The 27148-nt window shown below is 45.3% G+C and overlaps 1 protein-coding gene across 2 annotated transcripts in view; it reads left to right on the top strand.

Moving 5' to 3' along the window:
• DPYSL3 (dihydropyrimidinase like 3) overlaps positions 1-20668 on the top strand; it is a 107986-nt gene extending 87318 nt beyond the window's left edge. For both annotated transcript variants that reach the window (XM_058543470.1, XM_058543477.1), the window contains exons 6-14: positions 650-730; positions 4508-4576; positions 8541-8661; positions 12161-12317; positions 13000-13141; positions 14559-14729; positions 15944-16123; positions 18801-18963; positions 20390-20668. In XM_058543470.1, the coding sequence (XP_058399453.1) occupies positions 650-730; positions 4508-4576; positions 8541-8661; positions 12161-12317; positions 13000-13141; positions 14559-14729; positions 15944-16123; positions 18801-18963; positions 20390-20478 (1173 nt within the window). In that variant the 3' untranslated portion in view covers positions 20479-20668. The remainder of the gene's footprint in view (positions 1-649; positions 731-4507; positions 4577-8540; positions 8662-12160; positions 12318-12999; positions 13142-14558; positions 14730-15943; positions 16124-18800; positions 18964-20389) is intronic.
• The last annotated feature ends 6480 nt before the right edge of the window (positions 20669-27148 follow it).

The raw sequence follows: 27148 nt of genomic DNA, 5'->3' as shown, positions 1-27148 counted from the left end.
GAAGGGCATGCCTCAATCTCCATCTACCAAACAACCTCCAAACCCCTATGAGCTCAGTGAAGGTGTGAGGTGCTCAGCCTTGCAGGATTGAGGGGGGCCTTCTGCTATTTGGGATAATCGTAGCAGCTTGCCTCTGCCTCTCTCCCTAAGAAATTCATGGGGTGTATTTTTTTTAGACAAATCTCAAGTTTTCAGAGGAAATACAAGAAATTAATTCCCATACCTCCTGGTTAGGAGATGAAAGGAGGTTAAGAGATAGACATTTCAAGCTTTTGTGTTAGCTTCTGGTCGGGCTGTAGTGGCTTTGGGGAGCATTTGTTGAGAAGGATCCTGAAGCTGCATCTCAGCTCGATGGGACATAATTCCATTTAAAATGTGTGCAGGAGGCAGAGGAGGGGGACTGGTAGCACTTTGTTACATATTTGCCCTGTGTGCCTAGGAGACATGATAGGATCTTTATACAGACAGCTTCCTAGAGTGCCCTTTGAATTTTGTTGTGCATGTTTTAGTCTGTATTTCTGCATTAGTCACTTATTTCCTCTGGTTTATCCCATTTGTTTTAGTTCTGGTTCTAGTAATTGGCCCTTGTGTGAGGTTGCTAAAAGCACCACTGGCTTGTGAAGGTGACAAAGACTCATTTCTGTTTCAGCTCTATGAGATCTTCACCTGTCTGGGAGAGCTGGGAGCCATTGCTCAAGTTCATGCTGAGAATGGGGATATCATTGCCCAGGTAACATGGTGCAGCTCCCTGGAGTGTGCTTTCTGCGTGGGTTCGGGTCTACATCCCATTTGTTTCCTCATTTCTTCACTGTTGCTTGAGCTCCCAAAATGAGCAAGGCCCCAATGTAAGTATTCTGCTAAAAACAGAACCTGCCCTAAAGGACCTCACAGTCTAGGAGGAGGAAAGAAAGAGGGGGCAATGTAGGCAAGCGAGGGAGAAAGTGGAAGATGCTGTAAAATAGAGAGAGGTCTGGCCATTCTGGAGACTCAGAAAAGGCATCCTGGAAGAGGAGGTTTTCAAATCGGGCCCTTTAGTGAGAGAGCATTGCTGATTCTGTTTTGAGAATGACTCTAAGCTTTGTGACATTCTCTGTCCTAAAGAAAAACCCTAAGGCAGTATTTCTCGGAAGCCAGACCTCCGATCCAGAACTGCGGAACTCACAGCCTTAGATAATAAAGAATTTAGGTCTTGTGGGGATCAGACGTCCCACTGGTTTCCTCGAAATCATATTGAGAAACCTGAGGAAAGAGTGATGAAAGTAAGGCCCCAAGGCCCAAAGTGATCATTTGTAAGGGAACAGAAAGCACTTCTCTCTCCATCTCCTGGGTTGCCTAATGGGCTAGATGCACAGATGTGTCTTAGCCAGAGTTTTGTTTATCTCAGAAATGTTCGAGATTGGCTTCCGTTAGGAGGAGGCAGCCAGAAACTGAGCTCTCTTAGTTGATTTGATAACATTAACAACAAGAAGGCATTATTCATTCTTTCAAAGACTATTTCCCAAGCTCTTTGTGCCAGGCACTAGGCTATAGAGGTGAGCCAAAACAGATGCATCCACCCCTCACAAGTACTGGGCTGTGCCTTCATTTTAGAAGTTGTCCAGGACTTGGTGAGTGTGGTCATTGGGGGTGTGGGAACAATGCTGAGGCCGACCTTCATCTCAGACCCGTTAGGTTCTAACAGCAGCTACCATTTGGTGAGCACCTCCTACTGTGGGCCAGGACTGGTAAATGCTCTAGTATGTTCTCATTTCATCTTCACCCAGCCCTTTAAAGATGGCTGCCATCCTCTCTCTCTTGTAGATGAGAACATTGAGGCTCAGGATTACGTCCTTGGCCCAAGGATCACAGCCAATACCTGGGAGAACAGAATCTTAGCCCCTAAATTGATGTGCCTCAGTGGACATCTTTACCCAGACAGAGATGGTGCATCGAGGGCCCCTTGCTCCATCAGTCCAGCTGCAGGCCTCCTGGAGAGGCAGCACGCCAGCAGTGCAGGGCTCCAGCTGTTAGGATTTCAGCTTCTGAGTCTTGTCTCACTAGTGGAGGAGGGGAGCTAAGTGTGCAGTTTCCTCTCGCTTATGACCAAAGAGGTTAATTAGTCAGGCCCCTGGCAGCCTTCTCCCACGTCCCCCACACGCCCAGAGATAATGAAATCATTTTCCAAAGAGGGTCCAAGTGCCTTGCTCCCATGGGAGGCCTCCCAGTGGTGTTAGAGCTGTCACGCCTCTCCTTTCTCTGAGTTTTCAGTGCAGCAGCCAGAGGTCCCAGCCCTCCCTCCAGAAGCCCTAGAAACCAAACCTGCTTCTTCTTTTCAGGCCCTGTGGATGCAAATAGGCTCCAACTCAAAGCCCCCTTTTCCAGCTTCCTCTTGTGGCTCCTTAGCACAGAAGTTTCTCTGGTTTTCCCCCACCTCCACCCTTCCCTACCTTGGGAGGATCTGCTCTCAGTCAGGAAAAGAATAAGGGCATTTTTCCAGTTGGAAAGTTTCTTGTGTGTATTTATTAAATTCAGCTTGAGCTGGAAGATTTTATCACGTTGTCTAAATGAAGGCAGCTGCTGAACTCAGAGTTTCTTGCTGCACTTTATGCAAAAGGGACTAGAGAGCAAGAAGAAATATTTCCTATGGGTCCCAACAGGAGAAATTTTCAAAAGTTTCAAGCTGGCAGGACAGTCTGAGTGTATAGCATCTTTAGCCAATCATCTAACAAGTATTTATTGAGCGCCTCCTATGTGCCAAACCTTGGAGAGGGAAGATGAAAAAGACGGGATCCCTTTCCTCCTGGAGCAAACCAAAATTGTGCCATGACCCAAACAGCAGTGTTCAGTGCTTCAAAGTGCCTACTGCTCCCCAACCCATGTAAGGTGGCATCAATGGGTCCCTACATGCCATTCTTAATCTTCCAGCTATAGAGACACCATGGCTTTTGGAACAGCACTTCCCAACATGAGCAATGCATTAGAATCACCTGTGGAGATTAGAGAGTGATTCCTGGAATTCTCCTTGTTCTGGAGATTCTGAGTCAGGAGGTCAGTAGCAGAGTTCAGGCAAATGTATTTTGAAAAGTGCCCCTGGTGATTCGAATGTGCTTGGAAACCACTGCTCAAGCGAGCTTCATCCTGTCCATTGTCTTAGTACTCTTGAACAAGATAAAAGTGACAGTGTCATATAAGACAGAAGATGCTTTAGTTGGACACCTCAACCCTTGTGTAACTTCAGGAGGCAATTCAGAGTGGAAACCCACCAGAGTTTGGAAGAAATTATATTCAGTCCAAGTTTCCATAAATGGAACAGTAAGAATGAAGAGTGGAGGTACTTTGCTGGAAAAATCAGCCTCTCACCCCTTTTCGAATTCTGTAGAGCTGGAGACGATAACCATGTTACTTCTCCTGGTTGCTTATAGTATTTGCAACTTCCTTCCTGCTCCTCTTTTAAAAATTTATATTATTGAAAATATAAAACAACAAAAAATAGTTCTTCTTTTCCAGGTAGAAGGAATCCCTTTCTTTCTTAGCATCTCATAGTTTCAAAGTGTGACAAGGTTCTGTTCGGTTCCCTCTCTTTCCTTCAGCTCTTGCGTCACCAGTGCCGAGGTTCATAGGAACTGGCCCTAGTAGTTTGAGAGTGAATGTCAGCAAAACTGCAGATATGGGGGCTTAGGATTTGTGCCAATTCCAGTTAACCCACTTGTGTGTTCACTACCCAGCCACTTGCTTCTTCCAGAAAGCTGGCCACAAGTCTGAGGAATTTCGCCATCAGCCACGAGGGGTAGACAGTTCTATCTACCTAATTAAATAGAATTTGACCAAAAGACCATCTCAGGTGATGCTGTTGAGAGACATTATGTTGTCTGGTTAAATTCTGAATTCATTGATTTAAGTCATAAATTTAAAGCATAAAAAAGCCTGAGGAACTTATTAAAATGCAGATTCCTAGGATTTAACCTCATGTATTCTGACTTGGTAGGCCTGGATAGAGCCAGACATCTGTACATCTGCAAAAGCAACCCAAGTCATTCAGATGTAGGTGGTGCGTGGACCATACTTGGGGAAATGTAGCACTAAACTGTAGGCCCAGTGAAGTCAGGGGCCTCATTGCCTTCGTTCGAGTACTTAACCTAGAGCCTAGCATGAAGTGGATACTTAGCACATTTTATTGAATGAATGAACAAAGTTAAGCGAGTGTTCTTTCAGAGGTGTCTGCATCTGAAGGAAATGAAGAATAAGTGAGCTGGGGTGACTTTTAATGCGTAATGTAGGGAAAAAAAACCTGATAAACTGTCTTTGTTTTAATAAAAGCAAGCCACCCTTAAATGTTTTTTTTTTCTTTTAGTTGAGACTCTACCCTATTTTGCAATTCCAGATACAGAATTAACAAATTTGTTCAACGTACACATTTTATTCTTTTTTTCCCTTGGACACATCTTTAGATTAGAACATACCAGCATAATTTTTCCAAACCTCAGTTGAGCTCATCTAAAAACTGGTGTCTATTCTTTTTTCATTCTAGGAGCAAACCCGGATGTTGGAAATGGGGATAACTGGCCCAGAGGGCCATGTACTGAGCAGACCAGAGGAGGTAAGGGAGATGGGAGTTGGAGGAGGAGGGAGGAAGAGAGAGAAGCAGTAACAATGGAGCCTCTTTTTTTACCAGCTTCTTCCTGGAGACTCCTGTTATCACATCCCCAGCAGCCTCGCTTATGGCCTGCTGCTCATTTTACATTTGGAGGGTTTGCTTTTGGCCTGCCTTCCCTAGGCACACACACACACACACACACACACACACACACAGTGTATGAACAAACACAGCTGAAAGGTGGTGAGACTATGACTACCAGACAGCAATATTGGAAGATTTCTTCCAAAAACCACTTCTGACTCAAGAGCCCCTGAGAAAATTAGAAAAGAATGTAAGGAAAAGGCTCACTTCTAACCCCTAATCTCTTTCAAGATAACACAAGTTGGAGTGTATTCCAGTTCTTCAGTGGGAGTGGTAAATATCTAAATCCTTTCTTAATCAGTGTGAATCTCAGAGGCTTTCCACTTACTTCCCTATTCCGTAGTATATTTTGAGTCTTGCAAAATATCAGCCACATGGATAGGAGGTTGAATGGGTTTTTCATGGGCATTATATCTATTGATTTGTGTAAGGTGATGATTGCATCCAGGTCTACAGTATTTCCCACATGTAAAATGAATGCTGATTGGCAACTGTACTTAGCAGCTGAAGAGTGAATGAAAGGTGACTAGTAGCTGATTCCATGTCTCTGAGATGTCAGCAATTTCAGCTGCTGGCACAGGGCACAGAACTGGGAATTGGCTCCCCATTTGGCTAAGAGCATATTGGCTTTGGGAGACCAGCCTGGGTTGGCGCCTGGAGCAAATTCAAGGCCCTCCAAGTCAGCGAAGAGAACCCTGTTCCTGTTCTGTCATTTCAAGCCCCACACTGTACAACAGGTAGAGGAAGGAGTCAGAACCAGAAATGATTGTATTCCCATTGCCCATCTCTTTTAGAATCTTTTTTGAAATTAAAATGTAACACACATAGAGAAAAGTATTCCTATCTTAAAGGTACAATGAATTTTCACAAACTGAATACACTTGTAACTAGCACCCAGCTGGAGAAACAGAACATTGTCAACACTCCATAAACTCCTTTGTCTAATGATATTTTTGTTGCCTGTTGGAATAATTCATAATTTTGATTATTGGTGGGAATGTAAATTGGTGCAGCCACTATGGAAAATAGTATGGAGGTTTCTCAAAAAATTAAAAATAGAACTACCAGCAATCCCACTTCTGTCTATTTATTGGAAGAAAATGAAAACACTAATTTGAAAAGATATCTACGCCCTCCATATACATTGCAGCATTATTTACAGTAGCCAAGATATGGAAACAAATTAAGTGTCCATAAATGGATGAAGAAAATGTGATATATATATATATACACACACATAGAATGGATATATATACATACTCATACACACACACACACACACACAAACACACACACAGAATGGGATATTATTCAGCCATAAAAAAGAATGAAATCTTGACATTTGCAACAACATGGATGGATGTTTAGGGCATTATGCTAAGTGAAATAAGTCAGGAAGACAAATACCATAGGATCTCACTTATATGTGTAGTCTTAAAACAAAAACAATAACAAGCTCTCATAGATACAGAGACAGATTGGTGGTTGCCAGAGGCAGGGGGTAGGGGAATTGAATGAAAGTGGTGAAAAGGTATAAGCTTCCAGTTATAAAACTATATAAATCATGGAGATGTAATAATCTACAGCATGGCAACTATAGTTAATACTGTATTGCATTTTGAAAGTTGCTGAGAGTAGATCTTAAAAGTTCTCCTCACAAAAAAAATATTTTGTAACTATGTGTGGTGACAGATGCTAACTAGACTTATTGTGATGATCATTTTGCAATATATACAAATATCAAATTATTACATGTACACCTGAAACTAATATAGTGTTATATGTCAATTATACCTCAATAAGAAAAAATTTATGATCGGGGTTACAGTCACAGCATTCCTGAAAAGTCTGTCTCCTTAACAGCAGGCCCCTTCTATGGAATACTTGCTGACAGGCAGGACTGTGCTAATTGCATTATCTCAGTTATCCTTGCCGATGCTCTGAGGGGTTGGTGTTATTGTTACGTAAAGAAGCTAAAGCTCAGACAGGTTAAGCCACTGGCCGATCCTGTTGGAAAGTTGTTTACACAGTGTGAGCAGGCCAGGGTGATCAGCACTGTTTGTGCAACTTTTCTTAAATGCTGGTCACTGTAGAGATGTGCTGGCAAGATAGATCTCTTCAGCAGCAGCCAGGGGATTTCTGAGCAAAGTCTATTTTTGTTCCTTGGTTTGTTTTTTCAACCCCTCCACCCCACCCTCCTCCCTGTTCCCGTCTCCTTTTTAGTAGAAAGCCTCTCAGCTGCAGATCTCGACAACCCTAGAAGCCCTTTTGGGTGAAGTCGGAGGGTGATGTAACCTTCCAAAGATAGTCATGTCGTCAAGGTGCTGAGAAACCTGCAGAGCTGCGAGGGAGTGAGATCAAAGGGGCCAGGACTGAGGTCATGGGGGGCTGGAGTGGTCAGCATAGGTGTGAAGAGGGAGGAGTGGGCAGAGGAGGAGCCAGCCCCTCTTCAGTTCATAGCACACCCAGATACCATCTCGAGTGATGCTGTTCAGAGAGCTGAACCCGAGGCCCAGAGACCGCCACTCCAGAACTCCCAAAGTCTGGGTGCTTCAGGAAGGTGGCCACGTTCACCTGTGGTCAGGGGCCTCCAGGGTCTCGTCCACGTGGAACAGGGTGCAGCTTGGGGGACGCCAGCTGGACCAGCCAAGTCCGTAGAGTCTGTCTGCTGAGCCACACCCACCACGGGCAGTAACTGGTTTGCATTATACACACACTGGGCATCTGCAAGCTATTTTTGGTATTTTTGAAAGTGTCGGGCTGCATGGGCTAACCAGAACCTCATATCCATCCAAAAAAGAAGTATTGCCGATGGCGTGGAAAAATGCCAACATCTCTGCTTTAGGCTGAATTGGACAAACTCAGGCTTTGGGTAGTAACACAGACTCACGTGTTGGATGGAGGCTGTGATCAGCAATAAGACCAATAGCCAGCCTTCAAGGAACACTGCCTTGTCCCAGGAGTGGGTTAATTGCCTTACAGGGATGAACTCTTTTAATCCTCACAACAGCCATATGTGTCAGGTCCTGTTATTATCCCCACTTTACAGGCAAGGAAACTGAGGTTTGGGGAGGTTGCGTAAGTTACCTCAGGTCACCCAGCTTCTAAGTGGCAGAACCAGAACTCAGACCCAGGCCATTTGAGAAGGCCTGAGCTCTCAGACCCGACTTTGTTAATAAAATAGGGAAAACTCATTATTTCTTACTTAATAAATGCAACTGGGCTGGTTAGCATATTTGAAAACATGAATTCTACATTAGAGGGATGGACGAGATTGATAATAAAAGAAGTCTTTATGCTGAGAAGCCTGGGAATTATTAGTATAAGAAATGCCTGCTGGAATTAACCCATCGCTGACCGCCCATTGCTGCAGGAAAGGATTGGAGGAAATGTGATGCCTAATTGCTTTCACTGGGTCTTTTGTACATGTCGGTGTTGGGATTGTTGTGCTTTGCTTAGAGAATCTGCCCTGGGAAGACTGGGGGGCAAAGGCTTCCGTGACATGTAGCCTTTATAATAATCACAGGGAAGACTCTAGCTATGTTGATGCAGTGCTTACTCTGTGCCAGGCACTGCTGTCACAGAACCACCCTGTGCTACGCTCGCCTGGTCTCCACGTCACAGGTGAGGGGCGGAGGCACTGAGAAGCCAGGTAAAGTGGTGCAGCTGGGAAGTGGTAGGTCTGAGCTCTGAATCAAGGGCACCTAACTCCAGGTGCCCTCCTAACCTCTGTGCTACACCGCAGTCTCGGTTTGTGGGCGCAGGGGCATGGCTCTCTGAGAGGCTCATGCTCCTCTTGACTCCTGGGGACTTTCTTCTGCAGCTAGAAGCTGAGGCTGTGTTCCGTGCCATCACCATCGCCAGCCAAACCAACTGTCCTCTCTACGTCACGAAGGTCATGAGCAAGAGTGCGGCCGACCTCATCTCACAAGCCAGGAAAAAAGGTGATTTGTGCTCCCAAGATCTCGGAGCCGTTGACACACCATGTGGCTCCTTCCGTCCCTGGCTGTCCTGTATCAATGGTACCTATTTTACTCATTGCTTTGGTCTCTGGGAAGCCCCTCATCCATCTTAGCCCATTTGATCCTTTCTGCATCCTGTGTAGATGGCAGGATCATGGGATTTCTCCCATTTGGCAGATGAGTACACTGAAGTCAGGAAAGGTGAGAGGTCTGCCCGAGATGACACAACTGGAATCAGTTCTTTGGAGACTTGGTGCGTCTTTCTTCCTCCTTTTGATTTTTCAGTGTCAGTTCACGTTATCTGAGCTATATAAATGGACATATTAATCAAGATTATATTGGATGCAGAAATCAAAGATCCAACTCAAACTGACTAAACAAACAAACAGAAGTAAATTATTGGTTGAAGATGTTTCAGGTATGGCTGGATCAAGGGGTTTAAACAATGACGTTAGGGTTCTATCACTCTTATTCCTTTCTTGGCTCTGCTTTCCTCTCCGTTGGCCTTATTTCCAGTATGAACAGTGATGAGAATAAATGCCAAGAGACTCCTGTTGTCCTCAACACTTGGTAGGGAGCATGACGAGGAGGTGGAGTACAAATTCTCTACTAGCTCAAGCATAAGTCCCAAGAGAACTGTCATTACCTTCGCTTGGGTCATGGGCGCATCCCTGAAGCAACTACGGCTCTGGGGCTGTTATAATTGACTGACCAGGGGTGAGGGCAGTGCAGGGGCAGAGTCCCATCACCTGAGCCACACAAGGTAGCACAAGTTATTATAGAAAAGGGGTTGAATGGGTCTCCAAGCATGTCTGGCGACAAGGCCTTCATGGGGCTCTGTCTACCACCTTCTGATTTCTGCTGCTTTCCTCCATCAGTGTTAACTTGGGCTTTGTTTACTCCCCTGTGCTTAGCTAAAGTCTACTCCCATGTCAAAGCTTTCTTTTCTGCCTTTTGTTCTTGTCTTCAGTGGCACACTGATGGGCTCACTTGTGAACAGAGTGTGGTTGAGAAACTGCAGGCATAGGGCTCCGTGTTTGGTATGATCATTACCGCTGTGTGCCCCTGGCCATTCTGGTAGTAGAGAGACCCAAGATGAGTGATTCATCCACCAAACTCAGAACTGGTCTGTAAAACTCCACGTGTGAGTGACTGCGGAGGCTTAAAATAGTCCCAGCTGACTCTGATGGCTGAGTATTCAGCTGCCTGACTTTCTGGCAAAGGGGACCCTTTTCTTGTGGGAGGGGAATATTCCTAATTGTCTAGACAGTCTTTCTAGCCGGCAGATTCTGGGGCACCTCCTGCCTAACCCTGCTCCCAGTAAGCCTGCTGTTTTCTCTCTCAGCTTTTAAATGTCTCAACACGACATTGTGGTTGCTCCACTGGGTATGAGTCATTGGGCAAGAACCAGGAAAGCAGCCTACTGTTCCTTACCCATTCTTGGAGAAAGGCAAAAAGAAAACAGAAGTCCACATCTCTCCCCGTAACCACCCACCACACTCATCCTCTGATACCTGCCGCTGATGCCTACTTCCTGCCTAGGATCCATTCTCAGGATGACCTGGGGTTCTCAAGGACAGGCTGTTTCAATTATATGCTGGATCTGATTTTAAACTTCATGTCGAAAAATTCCTCACCCCTAGCTTTCTGGCTCATGAGTCTCTGGCAAGACGAACGAGTACAGCTGTGTCTCCAGGGTGGAAGGGAGGCATTATTTCAGTGATGAAAAACTGGCTGGTGAGATTGAAGCCAATAAACATCTCATGAACTGTCATTTTCAGGGAAAGAGTCAAGAGCATTCAGAGCAGGAAGAGAGAGTGTAACAGGGTTTGCTCTTCCCTCCTGACCAGATTATTACTGAAATCCGAGTCTGTTTAATTACCAAGTGCTCTTGAGCAACTCAGCATGGCTGCTCAGAATTAATATTAGGAATCTATGATTTAACAAGGACCACCTGTATGCACTACGTTGCGATAAAAACTTTAAATTTATTATTATGTAGAATTCTCAAAGAACCCTGAGAAATGGGCATTATCACCAGTTTTCAGATGAGGAAATGGAAGCAACTTGTCCAGGATCTCTCAGCTGGGAGAGCTAGCGTTCAAACCCAGGTATAATTACAAACTTTGCTCATTTGAGTCTTCCATCTAAAGATAGTCCAAAGGGAGAGTTCTTCCATTGTTTAAGGTTGTATTTCTCTTAATAATATTTGAGTGCTTGTCTTGACTTTCTTTATTTCTTTATGGTCCTGTATGCTTTAGTTTGGTAAATATTTTTGGAGAGCCTTTGAAATTCTCATTAGTCGGGTGTGGATCCTTTTTACTGCTGCCCCAAATAGCAGGGTTGTCATATGTGAATCGTTACCATTGCTTCCTTGTTTTGCTCATGGCAGACATCACAAATCAATCATGAGTCTTTTCTAGTGAGATCAGAAGCGTATTTAGAATTCTTCTCGACACAGAATTCCAGGCAACTAAAACCAATTGATTGGAGTTGAAGCAAGGCAAAACCTATTTATAATTCTGGCCATAGAGCCTTCCTAAACTTCGACCTTGTGGGAAACTTGAATGTGGAAGATGAGGATCAAATCTAATGAAGCCTAGGGCTGTACAGGAATCTAGCTCAAGATTCTGGCCCAGAGAAACTTGGTACCGACCCACTTTCTATGAGACAGCCTTTGCCGTCTAATCCCTTCTTCTTTAAGAAGCTCAGCTTAGATCAGTGTATTTCCCAATACCCTTCCTCCCCTCTCCTTGATTTGGGCATTTAAGCTCCTGATTCCAGACACAGGGTCCAAGAAGCTAGCCCCAGGTTATTGGGTGTCCTTGAGCAAATCACTCCTTGCCTTAGGCTAAGGAGTAACAAACATGGTGGAAAAGATCATGGAGCCTCTCATCCACAGGAGTAGCTTTTACTTTGTGGAACCAAAGCATGTCCTTGTAACAGTAGGGTCTAGCAGTGCCCAGTGACATGGGCACATCTGGGGCTTTGGGCCCCTGCAATGGGAAGGAGTAGGAGGTATAAAGAAATCACATTTATTGAGCACCTCCTGTGTGCTCAAACACTTTGTATATGCCAAATGTTTTCATTTTCACAAGCCTGAGAAGTAGACATCATCTTATTTCATCAATTCCAGGACAGATCTATTCCACATTTTAACATTTCTGAAATTAGGATGAATCTTATAATCAATGTATATATTTTTTCCTTTTGCTTCAAATTTTAATTTCCTCAAAAATGGAGAATTAATGCTGCATCTTGCAACCAATGGCTTCTTGTAATCTAGGGAATACAAAATCGTTCCCATTTAGCAGATAGAAAAGCAGAGGCTTAGAAAAGGTGGGAATGTGGACTTGAACCCAGGCATGCCTGACTCCAGAGCCACAGCCTTGAGTAGGCTTGGGGGCTATGATTCTCTAAGCTGGGCCCAGGGCAGCACGTACGTTATACAAACCCATTGCCTATTTCCCACCTTTTCCAGGAAATGTGGTCTTTGGCGAGCCCATCACCGCCAGCCTTGGCACAGATGGAACCCATTACTGGAGCAAGAACTGGGCTAAGGCTGCTGCCTTTGTGACATCCCCACCTCTGAGTCCTGACCCCACTACTCCTGACTACATCAACTCCTTGCTGGCCAGGTTGGTGCAGAATGACAAGCAGCAGGGATTGCGTGGAAACATCGTGGGGCCGGTGGGAGGAGGACTGGAGCAGCCCATCCATCAGCTAGACTAGAGTCTGCAGTGAGGAAAACACGTTGAGAATTCCCCTGCAGTGTTGAGCACAGACAACAGGCTCTTCCCTGTCATATTTTAAAAAATAACTACAGTAATCATATTAATAATGGTAATAGCAGTTAATACATATTGCATGCCAAGCACTGCATGCATGATCTTATTGTTCCTCATAAGAACTTTATGAATGGGGAGTATTATCACCATTTTACAGATTAAGCAACTGAGGGTCAGGGAGACTAAATCATTTGCCGAAGTGTGAACAGCTTGTCATGATGACCACTTGACCAAAATTACAGGGAGACTGCTGCTGCCTCTGCAGGTCAGTCCCATCACTCACTTGGCTCCCTTTTATTTTGTTACACAACAGATGATCTAATCCCACCCCCTCATTTTCCAGATGGGGTAACTGAGCCCCAGAGAGGGGAAGAAATTCACCCAAGTTTACATCTTGGCAAGAGGTAGAGGAAGGATTCCAAACTCAAGTAATGGCGCTGCTCCAAACACTTACACTAGGCACTCGATTCTGGGTCCCTGAGGTGCCTCTAGCCACTTCTCTTGTTCACATGGAGCTTTTCTCCTTTGCTAGTGGGGACCTGCAGCTCTCTGGGAGTGCCCACTGCACCTTCAGCACTGCCCAGAAAGCGATTGGGAAGGACAACTTCACAGCCATTCCCGAGGGCACCAACGGTGTGGAGGAGCGGATGTCTGTCATCTGGGACAAGGCCGTGGTAAGGATCGAGGTCACGGGAGAATGGCCAGGGCCAGATCAGAGCCTCCTGCCACTGCTCCTCTATACCCCTCTGATAGGGGTGGTGGGAGTGCAGATGAGGCCTCATACCTGCTGAGGTGTCTCTGGAACCAGGTGGCTCAGGTGGTTTGGGAATGTACCTTCTAGCAGAATGATGAATCCTGAGGTCTGGGATTCTGAGGGCACCTCCTAGATTGTTAAGGACTAGGAACCAGACATACAGATTCTTCCTCTGATGTCATGAATGATCAGTACTTAAAATAATAGAGAATTAAAATTCATTTTGTTTGGAGAGTTGTATCACTTCTTTTGAAAGAGGTGGATATAACCCTTTGGAAATGATAAGCACGGGGTCTCTGCCTAAGACTAAAGTCCTCTTGCTCATCAAGGATGCCCTACACTGGGTGTGTGGTCATCCAGGCTGTACAAGGGATTGTCTATCAATGTCTTCTGGCAAAGTGGCCTCGTTTATTTTCCTTCTTAACGTTACAGAAGTTGACAAAAAAAATAGCTATGGAAATGAAGTCTCTCCCAAAGATTTTAATAAAATGAATAACTCATTATTAAGTTGACTACTTCCCTCTGTTTTATTTTAAAAACCCTAAAGACACTCATTTCAGAGGCAAACAGAATGCATATGAACTAATGCCTCATTCGTCTACACAGTGTAATCTACCAAGTTTCCCTTCTTGGCTCCCAGGAAGCTCAAAGCTAGATTTTAAACTAAATTCTTCTTTCCTTACCCAGGGTTTTTGTTTTAAGAAGAGGAAAAATATAAATACTTTTGTCTCTTCTCTTACATACTCAGATTTTGTCTTTTTTTTTACATTGTTATGTCTATGAACGGACATATGTATTTATATTGGCACTATCTGGAATTGTTAAAAAATAATATATATGTTTTAATTACAAACATGATACATGCTCAATAAAGAACATTTGGAAACCACAGAAAAGTACACAGACGAAAGAAAACAAAAATCACTCATAATCCCACAAGCCAGAGATGACTATTGTTATCATCTGGGTGAGGTTCTTCCATAGTTATCCTACGCCCATGCAAATACAAACACATATCTAAAGAAATGGGCTCATAATCACATTTGTTTTTACTGTGAACTCTCTATAATCTTTTCTGGAATTAGAAGGGATAAAAAAGTAAGTGAATGTTTACACATATGCAAACTTCAGGAGCAGTAACTTCCATCTTAAGCCATACATTTAGCCATTTTGCCTGGGCGACCATGACAGCCGAGCCAGTTCCGTGGCTTGCTGGGTGAACTTCCATCCTCACCACCTCAAAGGCCCCTCTTTGTATTTCTGGGCTTTGGTGGTCACCCTGCTCTGAGCTCAGAAGCCCTAGATTGGCAATTTTTCTGTTTTTTGCATTTCACTAGGCCACAGGGAAAATGGATGAAAACCAATTTGTGGCTGTGACAAGCACAAATGCTGCCAAGATCTTCAACCTGTATCCCCGCAAGGGAAGAATATCTGTAGGTTCTGACAGCGACTTGGTGATCTGGGACCCAGATGCTGTAAAGATTGTTTCTGCCAAGAACCACCAGTCGGTAAGCCTTGAGCTGGTGGGAGTGGAGCAGAGGGGAGAATGCGTGCAAGGAGCTTGGTCAGCAGAGATGTGTGTGTGGGGTGTACCAGAGTAGTCAGACAAGGATGTGTTGCAATAACAACCATCCCAAATTCTTTGTGATGTAAGGCCTCAACAGTTTGTTTCTCACTCCCACTTTCCAAAATGGGTCAGCAGAGGGGCTGTGCCCATCACAGTCACTCAGGGACGGAGGCTGATAGAGATGCCATCTCTACCCACACTTCCATGATTGCTGAGGCCGGAGGCCAGGACATGGGAAACGGTGTACTGGCTCTGAAAGCTTTCCCAAGACATTACTTCCTCTCTCACTGCCTTGGCGAAAGCCAGTCATGTGGCCATACCTTCCTCCAGGGGGGACAGGAAGTGCAGTGATAGGAGGAGAAAGAACAGGAAAAAATTGGTGACCAGCACTGAGGACTTCCTCGTGAGGAGTTCCATGTGGAAGATAATAAAGCCCAGTACCTAACAGAAAGGGGCTTCATTCTTGTTAGTAAAAATAGTTAATATTTTTCAAGCACTTTAATTCATTGAATCTTCATAGCAGTCTTCTACAAGTAGACACTATTATTATCCCCATTTTATAGATAAGGAAATGGAGATGCAGAGAGACTAAATAACTTATGCAGCAAGGAAATGGTGAAGCTCGGATTCAAACCCAGACGACCTGACTCCAAACCAATGTCCTTAATCACTTTGCAATAATGCCTTGAACTTCTTGAATAAATGAAGAAGGTGGAGAGAAACCTCATTTTGGGTGGGAATGGCCTTTGCTTAAACATTATGTTGTATCGCATTATTTAATTTCGAGCTCGTGGGGACCTAAGGGTCATGTAACCCACCCACCCACCCAACACAAGACCGCCAAGTACAGCATCCCTGCTGGTTATCCAGCTTCTCTCTGAACACTGCTGGTGACTAAATTAACTTCCACGTGAGGACCTTACTAAAAATTGATGCTTCTCTTTGCTGGGAATTCCAGCCTTTACTTAGTGAGCATCTGTCTCCCAGTGCCTCTACCCACTGAAAGCTTGCAGATCGTTGTAAGCTTTTCCTGGCCTACCTGGTGAATCAGTTCCTAGTGACCCTGAAGTTAGGATCTCAAACCCAGGAGAACCACTTCCTATTTCTCCCCCTCCTGCATCCACACCCATGGCTTTGTCCTCACCCTGTCTCTAGGCTGCAGAGTATAACATCTTTGAAGGAATGGAGCTGCGCGGAGCTCCTCTGGTGGTCATCTGCCAGGGCAAGATCATGCTGGAAGATGGCAACCTGCACGTGACACAGGGGGCCGGCCGCTTCATCCCCTGCAGCCCGTTCTCCGACTACGTCTACAAACGCATTAAAGCCCGGAGGAAGGTAAGATGGACCCCGGGGGTGTGGGGAAGGGACTGTGTCCCATTCAGGCACAGGGACAGTAACGCTGAGATTGGGAGGGGTCTGTATGATCTGGACCCTCCCAGAGAAATTCACAGCAACCATCTCTTCCTGAAGGACAATTGCATAGATTTAATATCCTATAAAAGAGGGTTTCAAAAACCTTTTTGGCTAAAGAAAGCGTTTTCAAAATGAGTTTCCTCCATTTTTATAGCGCTTCTATTTAAAAAAATTTAAAATATTAATAATTCAAAATCACGTCAGTGTATATTTTTTAGAAATAAGTTACTCTTTCAGGCTTACAGTGAGAACCAGCAGTCCACACCAACCCTCCCTCTCCCATCCTGTCCAGGGTTGCTCTGTAGGGGCAATTGTTTGTAACTCTTTTAGCTAGTTCTGTGGTTCAAGTAAAATCTTATTTATGTCCCTGATTTCACAGATACATAGATAGCTGTATGCACATACACATATGTATACATGTATATATATATCTGTCTCTCTGTATGTCTACACATTACAAACAGAGTAGCCCTTGTTGATTTAGGGGTGAGGCCCAGAACTGTCTTTTCAGCTCCCCCTCCCACCCCGACACCAATCTCCAGGTCACCTTCCCGTAAAGTTAGGGCTCCACAAAGCAGGGTTAGACCAGCCCTGGGATCGTGGAATTTGAGCCCTGCTCCTGACCTTGTCGTTAGAAGGGATACAGTCATCTGGGTGCGTGGGATGGAGGAGATGGTGGGGAGAGGAGGAGGAGTGGGGCTCACTTTGTAAGTCACTGTGGGCCAGTCCAGAGGAAACAGCCATGCCCACCTCTGTGTCTGGACCTACCCCAGGGCCCCCAGCCTCCCTGCAGGTCAGGGTGAGAAAGAGAGCCTGGGAAACAGGCTCTGAGAGGGAGATCTTCCCCAACAAAGTCTTCAGCTGATAAATGGGATATTTGGACCTGGCCTGGTCATTGAAGGGGGTCTGGGCCTTGTATTCGCTCCCTACTCCTCCACCGCCAACCTGTCAGTCAGTCACTGGATGTGGGCTGCTCCTGAGCAGAGGGCAGGGCCTTGGGCTCTCCTCAGCTGAGGGCAATTCTTGAGAGGGACTCAGCTGAGTACTTCCTGCTGCCAACACCCCCAGCAGCTGGGAGAATGTCTTTAGTTGTGGTGACAGCAAAGTGGGGGGCTGTGGACAGGAATATGGGTGCACACTACAGAGAAAGGCTCACAGAAACTCAATACATAAGTGCCCCATCCCACTCCCAGACCCCCAGTGATCCCAATAAGTGGTCATCATCCTCTGTATGGGCATTTCAACACAGAGCGCCTCCCTGTCTTATGAGGCCGCTGACCAGCTCTAGCTGTGAGAATGAACTTCTTTCTGCTGGTCTGAAGTCTACCTTCCTAAAGTCAACCAACCAGCTCAATTCTGCTCCCGGCACTTGCACAGAATGAGCTAAACCCATCTCTGAGAGCATCTGTGTGTTTCCAAAGTCATCTACCGTTTAGCCTAAATATCCTTGTGACTTTCCACTGTTTATTTTATGACAATGCTTTAAATCCCTTCACCATTCTTCTCTCTTTATTAGTGATCATTTTAAAGTTAGTTACATGGAGTCAAATTCCACACTCCAGTTTTGGCCCAATAAAGAACAGAATGAAACTCAAACTTCCCTTATATTGGCTCTTTATTTCCATTCATGTGACTTAGATGCTGGACCCAAAGAAATGATGATGACCTAGAGTTACTGCTCAAGGGTTTTGGGGACAAGACTCATCCTCCCACCTGAATCATTAGCAGCTGCAAATTTGATGCGCTTGACCTCTGTGCCTGTGCCTGTGTCACTGACGGAGAAGGCAGGCTGTGTGGCAGACTTCCGTGGAGTCTTACTTGAGCCATCCCGTACTGTCAGGCTCCTTGGCAGTATGTCCTCGTGGCCTCACCTCTGGCCAATGATAAGAAGGCGGATGTTGTGTGTCGGCCTTACCGCTGCCTCGGGTGTTCTCACAGTATTTGTGTAATCGAGCCCCCTGGGGGAGGCATCATGTTTCCTGTGACCATGAGCTCCCGTGCCTGGCACCAGGCCTAGCACAGAGCATGCACTTGGGTGACGTTGCTGGCAGGCTCCAGGGCAAGTTCACAGCCAAGCCAGAGGTCAGTAGGTCAGACCACAGGACACTCATTTCAAGGCTTGCCAACTCTGATCTGTGCTGAGGAACATGAACGCGGAGCTCCCACAGGATCTCATCCCTGCCAGCACCTACCACCTCATCTCAAACTGCTACCCTTCCCATCCACTCTGCTCCGGCCCTATACAGGCAGTATTCCCTAATGTTTCCACCATTGGTTTCCTCTGCTGGGAACGCTGCCACCCACACCACCCCTCTGCGTCCCCTAGCTTCTTCTCTCCCTCAACCCTGGCCCCATAACAAGCTCTTTTGATCCTTAAGGTCGAAGCTCACCTATTTAGAGAGGCCTTCACTAACCACCTCCATCGTCACCCTGTTGTAACACTCCCCCTTTATTTTATACTGCTTCCCCTTTCCTTAAAATATTATTATTATTTTCTGGCTCCCACTACACACACTTAATTCACTGAGATGTTTGTGCTATCTAGAAGAGACCCTTAACTGTGGAAGGGATAAACGGTGACGTGCTTTCTCTGCTGCAGATGGCAGACCTGCACGCGGTCCCAAGGGGCATGTATGATGGGCCGGTGTTTGACCTGACCACCACGCCCAAGGGGGGCACCCCCGCCAGCTCCACCCGGGGCTCTCCCACGCGGCCGACCCCGCCCGTGAGGAACCTCCATCAGTCGGGATTTAGCCTGTCGGGTGAGTTGGACAAGCTGATGGTGACTTCCAGTGAGAAAGACAGGAAAGAAACAGAGAGGGGAAGATCAGGGCTCTGGGGCTAGCAAGGGATCCTGGGAGCTAACCCAGAAGGCCTTTTTCAGCCTGGTGCCACATCACCTTTAGGGAGAAGGTTACTGGGGCAAGCAGGAAGCTTTGCTGAATCAAAGAGGAGTCCTGTTGAGAAAGTAAGCCCAGGCTCAGTCAGGTTAAAGATCAGGTTTAAATAATGACCAATTCTGCTTAGAGATCACACCTGGTGGGGGTGGGGCTGGGGGCATGGCAGGATGCTTTTCATTATGAATTGATAATGATTTTCTATATTAGACTGTGACAGCTTTTCTTTGTTAGCCCAGATTAAATGATAGCTCAGACTATTTATGCTCAAGTTGCAGTAGCTTCTTCTAACCTAGAATTTTTATTATATTCTCCCCCTCCTAGTAATAATAATGTCAACAATAGCTACCATTGATTGCACATTTACCGTGGGTTAGCCCTATCATTCATCTTATCTATTCTTTAAGAACTGATAATAATAGAAAATAATTATTCAGTTGCTCCATAACGAGTAGTCTTAAAATGAGGGAAAATAAATGTAGATTTGCATCTCTGTGGTGAATGATTTAAATGTGAGGGAAGCAAGATAAGGAGATACCTAAGGAGAAAATAACTATGGGGGAAGGAGGAGGAGTAAGAAATGGGAGAAACAGGAAAAGAGAGAGAAAAAGCGATAAGGGGGATATAGATGGGCAGGAAGACAAAGGAAAAGGGCTAAAAGTTTTGAGGTCACATTGTCAGAGGTCACATTATGCTAGCTGTGAGAAATTTTTTCAGTCTTTTCCATTTTCCATTGCTCCCTGGCTATCGTGATCCCTGAACTTAAAGTGACTGACTCCTTTCTGAATGGTCATAAGCGCACATCGATGTTTCCTTTTGTGCTGTGGCCACAGGGGCCCAAATATCACCACTCCAAGCTGTGAGACCTGGGGCAAGTTACCTAACCTCTCACAGCCTCAGTCACCTCCTCTATAAAGTGGGATAAAACAGTACCTCTTTCAAAGGATAGTGGTGAGGATTGAATGAGATGATCTGAGAAGCGTTTAAAACATTGCCTGTCACAATGACTGTAAGCAGCTATTTTTCATATCGTTATCAATGTTATTTTTATTATCAGTGTTATGATGCTGAGAGTTCCATGAAATCTAGATAATTTCCTGGCAGAGGGTGGTTTTCTGGAGGATGGATATGAAAAGTCTAGAATACTTGACAGACTGGAATGGAAGTTTCTTGGGAGATGAGTCTAGGAAGGCACTTAATATCTTACACTCTTAAAATTAATCCACTTTCTCTCTTGTCCACACCCCTCTGTCTCTCTTTTTTCTCCCTGGGAATTCATTGCCAACTGCAGGCACCCAAGTGGATGAGGGGGTCCGCTCGGCCAGCAAGCGCATCGTGGCGCCCCCTGGAGGCCGTTCTAACATCACATCCCTGAGTTAAGCAACCTCTCCCCGAAGAGAGGGGCAGAAGCAAGAGATGATTTTTTTGAAGCCAAAATGGTACACCAATATTTAAGAAGGAAAGCGAATCCAAACAGTTGCGATCTAAAGAATCAATAAGCCTCAAGCCTTATGTTTCTCCAATGTTACGCTCGCTTGCCTAGCTTTACGAATATTGCTTTGTTTCTGTTTATGCATAGCCTTGATTGGTTTGACCCCCCTCCCCCCATTTCCATGCATGCAATCAGACAGGCCACTAAGGTAAAAGAGTCTGCTATATAGTGTTGAGAGCGTGTGTAGTGCTGCATCTTACGACAAGGGGACAGACAAAGCTGGGATGTCAGGAAAATGAACAGAAGGGACGCAGGTTATTTGGGGTGAGTGGGTGGTGGGAGCCCAGAGCAAGGGGGAGGGCTTAGAGGGGTGGGGTAGGGTGTGTACGGGGTAGGTGGGTGGGTGAGCTTAAGGGGGCTTGTGTATTGTGTTGATGAAGCACATTCATTTCCATGGAAGATGGCCACTTGGGGCAGCCGTCACTTCGTCACGGTCCCCGGGGTCTGCGGAGAAGACAGGCGCTCTTTGGGTTCCGAACTTGGTCACGTCCCCTCCTAGTAGATTTTATTTCTTTGAACATTTTATTAAAACACCAAAATCCAAACGTTGCTTCTACCTGCTTCGTCGTGCCAGTGTTTGGTCGGGCCTCTTTCTCAGTGTTGCTTTCAAATTCTTCTCTTTCCTGGGCTGGGAGGGAAGAGAGGAGAGAGGGAAGAACACTTCTCTTCCTCTTGCCCTCCCTGCGTCTTCGGTGCTCTTAAAGGCAACAGCTGGGAGCAGGGCACAGGCCCTCAGGGTGAGGGCAGCCACCCTGAAATAACACCTCCCTCTCAACACGTGTTGGAGATCACCTCTCACTCTGCTGTCTTTGCAAATGAGAAGAGTAGCCTGCTTCTGGCATCCCTGAGTTAGGATCGGAGCTCCAGTGAGGGGCTCCTCTTGCCAGTGGTGAGTGTTTAATTCTCTCGATCTCCTGTGATCCAGGCACATCCATAATGGAATAGGATTTTTTGTTGTTGAAAATTTATTTTCCTAGGTCTTCCCTAACTTTTACTACTGCTAGGTAATCTCAGCTTATATGGGAGTCAAGCAGGGATTTGAGAAAGCCAGTCTGGAGCAGAAGCACATTCTGTGGTCCTGGTTCTATTTTTCAATCCTAAACCATCTGTTTCCCCTTCCATTAGCATATCCGTTGGGGGAACTTTTTGTTTCAGTACCAACATCTCCCAAGGTGAGTGGAAGTCACATGCAGCCTTCCTGACGTGGCACATAAAAGAAATTAACATGGAGCGTTTGCATCTGTCTTGTCTGTCAGAGCTGAGGGTCCATTTCCCTATCATGCCACTTCTGAAAATTCAATTTTGGAGCAAGTTCTGTGAGCCAGATGAGGATCTGTAGAACCAAGAGGCCCCTATGCAGGAAAAATACATACAACCTGGGATCAGACATCTGTGCTTGGGGCATCCAGCTGGTGTAAACCATAACCCTGTGTACTAAGTACTTTGAAGAACAGAAGAACAGAACAAACACCTTTCAAGTGCTTAGGAGAAGCCATTATCTTTTACCGCACATTTTATAAGTTGAAGACCAGAGAAAAGGGAACACATGGCTAAAGAGGAATTTGGAAATAGCCAAGGCAGAGGATTTCCCTTAGCAAGCTAATTTCTGTTCTAATCATGAAAAAGATGATTTCTCCTCATAATAGGGAATCTTGCTATTTTAAGCTTTTTGTATGGTGCCTTTATTTTAAGGGAAATTTAAGTGAAGGGGAGGATGTAGCTGTTAATTTATAACGCAAAGATTTGGGGACCTAATGTAGAACTCTGAATGACAGTTGCAGGCAGAGGGAGCTTGTCAGATGGGAAGCATCTATATACCTCATTGGCTGGGCTGGGCTTTAGGATATGTTGCAGTACCAGCCACAACCACCAGATGGAGGAAAAGACACAAATAACTAGTTAGAGCGTCCACTTGGGTACCATCTGCAGCTGTCACCCAGCATGAGTCCAACTCATTCCTCCATGACCTCTCTAGGCCGTAAAAATAAATCTTTCATGGCCAGTTGGTTTCACTTGGGAATTCTGAATGTAACATTCAACCAGAACTTTATATTCTACACAAGCTTTCCATGCTGTAGGAACAACCCCTTAATGCCTTCAGGATGGGCAACATGATCTGAGGAAGTCTCCCTTTCTTCACTTACTAACTTTCCAAGCATAGAAATTCCTGAGAATTCCACGAAAACTCCCACTAATTTCTTGACTTTGATTTCTAGTTTCTTATTACTTAAAATTTATATTCAAATTTGTCCTGTTCCATAAGACCTATCAAAGAGCTGCATACAAAGGGTTTAGGAAGAGAACATGAGTGAGTCACGGCCCTCTCAGAATTCAGTGGAATCTCATCCAAGAGTGGGAGGCCATGCTGGATCCTCTGTCTCCCTCCCAAGCTTTCTTTTACTGTCTCATCTCTTGGCCTGGCCCCTCTCTAAGGATGCCCTGCCTTCCCCCCAGCCTTCTTACATTGTTCCTAAACCCAGATGGCAATCAACTGAGGTTCTCTCTGGGAGGGCCACCATCTTGGGTAGCTAAGAAAGTATTTGTGGAACAGTTAAAGCAGCACCCAGTAGAGATATTTTTCCTATTTCTAAGTTTGCTAAAAATGGCAGGGTTGTAGTCATCCTGAAAGTGTGTTTTCTTCAAAGTCAAGTCATCCTTTGGTCTTTTTCTTCGAAACTACACCCAGAGAGTCATGCTCTTCTCCAAAGGCCTCACCCCTAAGCCTGGTTTGTGATTCACCCTGAGAAGCCCTTCCTACCAGGGTGATAATTCCCACAAGCTCCTTGTCACAAGCTTCCCAAGCCTCCTCCCCTGAAAACTCCATCTTGAGTCCTAGCTATACACATGGGCTTTCCTGGGCAGCCAGCAGTCATTGTCAGTTCCCTCTTGGAAAATGGTGTGTGGGTGTCAGTTCTGTGTCTGGTGAATATGGACAGACAGTAAATCTCCCTGTGATCTGTGGTAGCTGTGCGGCAGCTCCGGAACGTGAAGAGCTGTTTGGTTTGAACCGTGAAGAAAACTGTGTTTTGAGTTTAGCTGAGATTAAAAAAAAAAAAAAGTTCATCAAGTGACTGTTAATGTAAACCTGGTTATTAAAATAACTAAAATGACAGATGTTGTCCAGCCTTCTTCTGTGTGTGACGTGCCATTTTACCTGAAGTATTAAAATTGCACAATAAAACTGAGATGGTTAGTAAGAGGAGCCGATCTGATGAAAAGAAAGTTATCCAGAGAAAATTTGGGGAGTTTCTGTCGTTTCAGTTGAGATTGAAGTTTTGTCTTGGCCACAGTGTTTGATGACCTTTTATTGAAACTTTGGGGAATGACTAAAGTTTTTTCTATGGATCCTCAAAATTAGTATTAAAGACATTGGCCTTTGGGATAAATCTAGCTGAGTCCAGAACAGAGCCTGAAAGATTTTTTTTTTTTTAAGGTCATCCCCTTAAAGCATTTTCTGCTTCTTCCTAAAAGCCTGGACTTTGAGAAAACTCAAACTAAGTATGTTCCAAAGCATATTCTTTAGCAAACTGATCCCAAGTTGTCTAATGAGTGTTGGAAAGGATTATTTACTATGTTTATTCTTCTGAGAGATTTAAAGTATATGTCATCAAGTTAAAGGCGCTGAGAAATCCCATAAATCTTTCAAAATTTGTCTAATTCAAAGTTCTCAAACTTTTTTTTTGACTACTGAACCCTCCTATATCGTCTTTTCGACCAAACCTGTTAGCCTAAAGCCTTTTGGGAAAACACACCTGGATCCAATTACAATTTACATAGGACATTTTTCATTGCAAATGTTAGACTAGTGTATGCAAAAAATTTTTTTGAAAAGGGTTTTTTAAAGATTTTATTTATTTATTTATTTTTCCCCCAAAGCCCCAGTAGATAGTTGTACGTCATAGTTGCACATCCTTCTAGTTGCTGTATGTGGGACGCGGCCTCAGCGTGGCCGGAGAAGCGGTGCGTCGGTGCGCGCCCGGGAACCCGGGCCGCCAGCAGCGGAGCGCGTGCACTTAACTGCTAAGCCACGGGGCCGGCCCTGAAAAGGGTTTTTTAAAGTCTGGTGTAACTGAAGACTGCAGGGATAGATTTGGGTAAACTCAAGAACAGCTGGATCTAGAATGTTGTTTCTCTCCGTCTCTCAGCGCTGCTCCCCTTTAGTAAGTGCTTCATTCTTAGGAAAGCTCTTTCCATGTGGGAGCAAAACTGGGCATCAGCATCTCCAGGTTTTCATTTTACCTGCTTAGCAACTTCAGGGGAAGGAGAGAGGCTCCCTCCATAGTTCCAGCTGAAGAGACTGACTCTAATTTGTCTGGCTTGGGTCATGTGTTCACCATTGAACTAGTCACTGTGGCCGGGAGACTGAGGGACTAATTGGCCACACCAGGTCACATGCCCAGCCCCTGAGCCCCCTGAACCCTGTGGACTCAACTCAAAAAAAACCAATTTGGGCCCCGTGGCTTAGTGGTTAAGTGCATGCGCTCCGATGCTGGCGGACCGGGTTCAGATCCCAGGCGCGCACCGACGCACCGCTTCTCCGGCCATGCTGAGGCCGCGTCCCACATACAGCAACTAGAAGGATGTGCAACTATGACATACAACTATCTACTGGGGCTTTGGGGGAAAAATAAATAAATAAATAAAATTATAAGAAAACCAATTTGTGATACCAGAAGAAGAGGAGAGGGACGCTGGGCAGGCACAAACAGCAGGGCGTGAATGTTTTGCTCAGCAAAGTATCTGTGTGTAGGTTGGGACAGGTGGAGAAGGGGATCAGGGGATGGTAATTTCTGATGAATTGCTTTTATTTGCGAGGAACCCCTCTTGGTTCAGGAGAACAATGTCAGTATAGGAGCAGAGTGATGGCGCCTTTTAACATAGAAGCTCAGAAACCATGTCAAAAGCCACCCTGAGCACATAAAGAATTATTTCCGTTTGACATTCAAGGTTTGATGATTAATACGCTTGGCCCATAGTTCCACTTTGTGGCTCGAACTCAGGATTGGTGAAACACCTCTCCTTGCTCATGACCAAGGCAGCAACTGAGCTCTGCTGAGGATTAGCGTGAGTTTAAAGGGCATGGTCGACACTTAAAATGAACTCAGCTTGCAGGGCTGTACAAGGGATGAAGCAGTTTTTTTAAAAAGTCAGTGAAATTCACACATTGACTATCTTTTACACCTCTGCAGGTTGAGTCACACTGACCACCAGGTGGGAAATGAGAACACTGAATAGAACTAGGAATAAGTCTGGTTTCAAAGAACTTTCTGGAATCAGCTCTGCTGCCATCAAGCCATCACAAAGGGAACACCACCCTGAGCAGAGGGTGGGGTATGAAAGGGTCAAAGCAATGGGCAAAAATGAGATCACATACTTAAGGCTGGCATTCTTCAGAATCGAAAGAGGTCTAGATCCTGCCCTGTGCTCAGCTGGCTGCTGAGAACACGACAGGACACTTAACATGACCTGGACAACAGGGCACTCAGCATGCAGGACTTTAGAGCCCACAAGACTTACGAGAAGCTCTTTATTTCAGGACAAACCCGGGGAACCAGTCAGCCTACTGGCTGCTAAGCTGTTGGGGGTCTGAGAGAGAGTTGGAGGTCCCTAGAAGTTGCTTCTAGCTGCAAGAGTTCAGAGCTGTCTGTTACCTTCCGGTCCCAGGTTATGGGCCTTGGAACATCCCCCTGCAGCCTTGGTGTATGGAGTGGGACAAAGATGTTGAGGGAAAGGAAGGCAGAGTGCTGAGAAAAGAGGCGCCTGGGCTGTCCATGGGCTTAAGGTCATCGTGAAAGGCAAAATCCAGAATTCTGGGCTGTGCTTCCTAAGGTGTGATACTAGAGGGGTCAGGTTTTTAGTTTTTGTACGTGTAGATGAGTTAAATTGTGCTGCATTGCCTAGTTATAGAACATCATCTCCAGCACCAGCTTGTCTCTGGTAAAGGACATTCCTCATGGCAGGAAATGGAAGTAAGAACAGGGGACTCTGGGCACCCACAACCCTGCGTCTAGGAAGAACACTCACACACGGCTGACAAAGAAGGGTCAGTGGCTTCCTGTATACAGCAGACATTTTAATACACGCAGGCACATTTGCATTATAGATGCCACAGCTCAACAGAAGCACACGTTTCCCATCCAAGGCTGCCTGTTGACAACAGCACAGATAACTGAAGTTTGGATTTTTAACATCCACATTTAGTATCAGTCAGACACATTGAGCTTGTAAGAAACAGCAATCGCAGGCAGACAGTCAGAAACAGGATTTTGTGCAGACAGAATACAGGGACAATTGGATACTGAAACAAACTCACCATGCTTTTCATGCCTTTCGTTCAGCTTTTAAAGAATTTCAGCCTTAGCATTACTGTGCCAGCCAAAAGCAGAGACACTGGGCCCTGCTGGCTATGTTAACATTCTTTCTCCCTAGTTATATGTTCGTCCATCCAATCTAGAAAAGCTAGGATGATATAAAGTCTAGTCACTTCTGGTTAAATCTTTCCAAAGAAGCCTAACCACTAATTAACTCAATTACCCTAATTAATTCACCAGTGCTCTG

This window comes from Diceros bicornis, chromosome 1 (assembly GCF_020826845.1).
Source record: "Diceros bicornis minor isolate mBicDic1 chromosome 1, mDicBic1.mat.cur, whole genome shotgun sequence".
NCBI classification, from domain to species: Eukaryota; Metazoa; Chordata; class Mammalia; order Perissodactyla; family Rhinocerotidae; genus Diceros; species Diceros bicornis.
The sequence above is the reverse complement of the archived record's forward strand: the minus strand, read 5'-3'. Positions and strand labels throughout refer to the sequence as shown.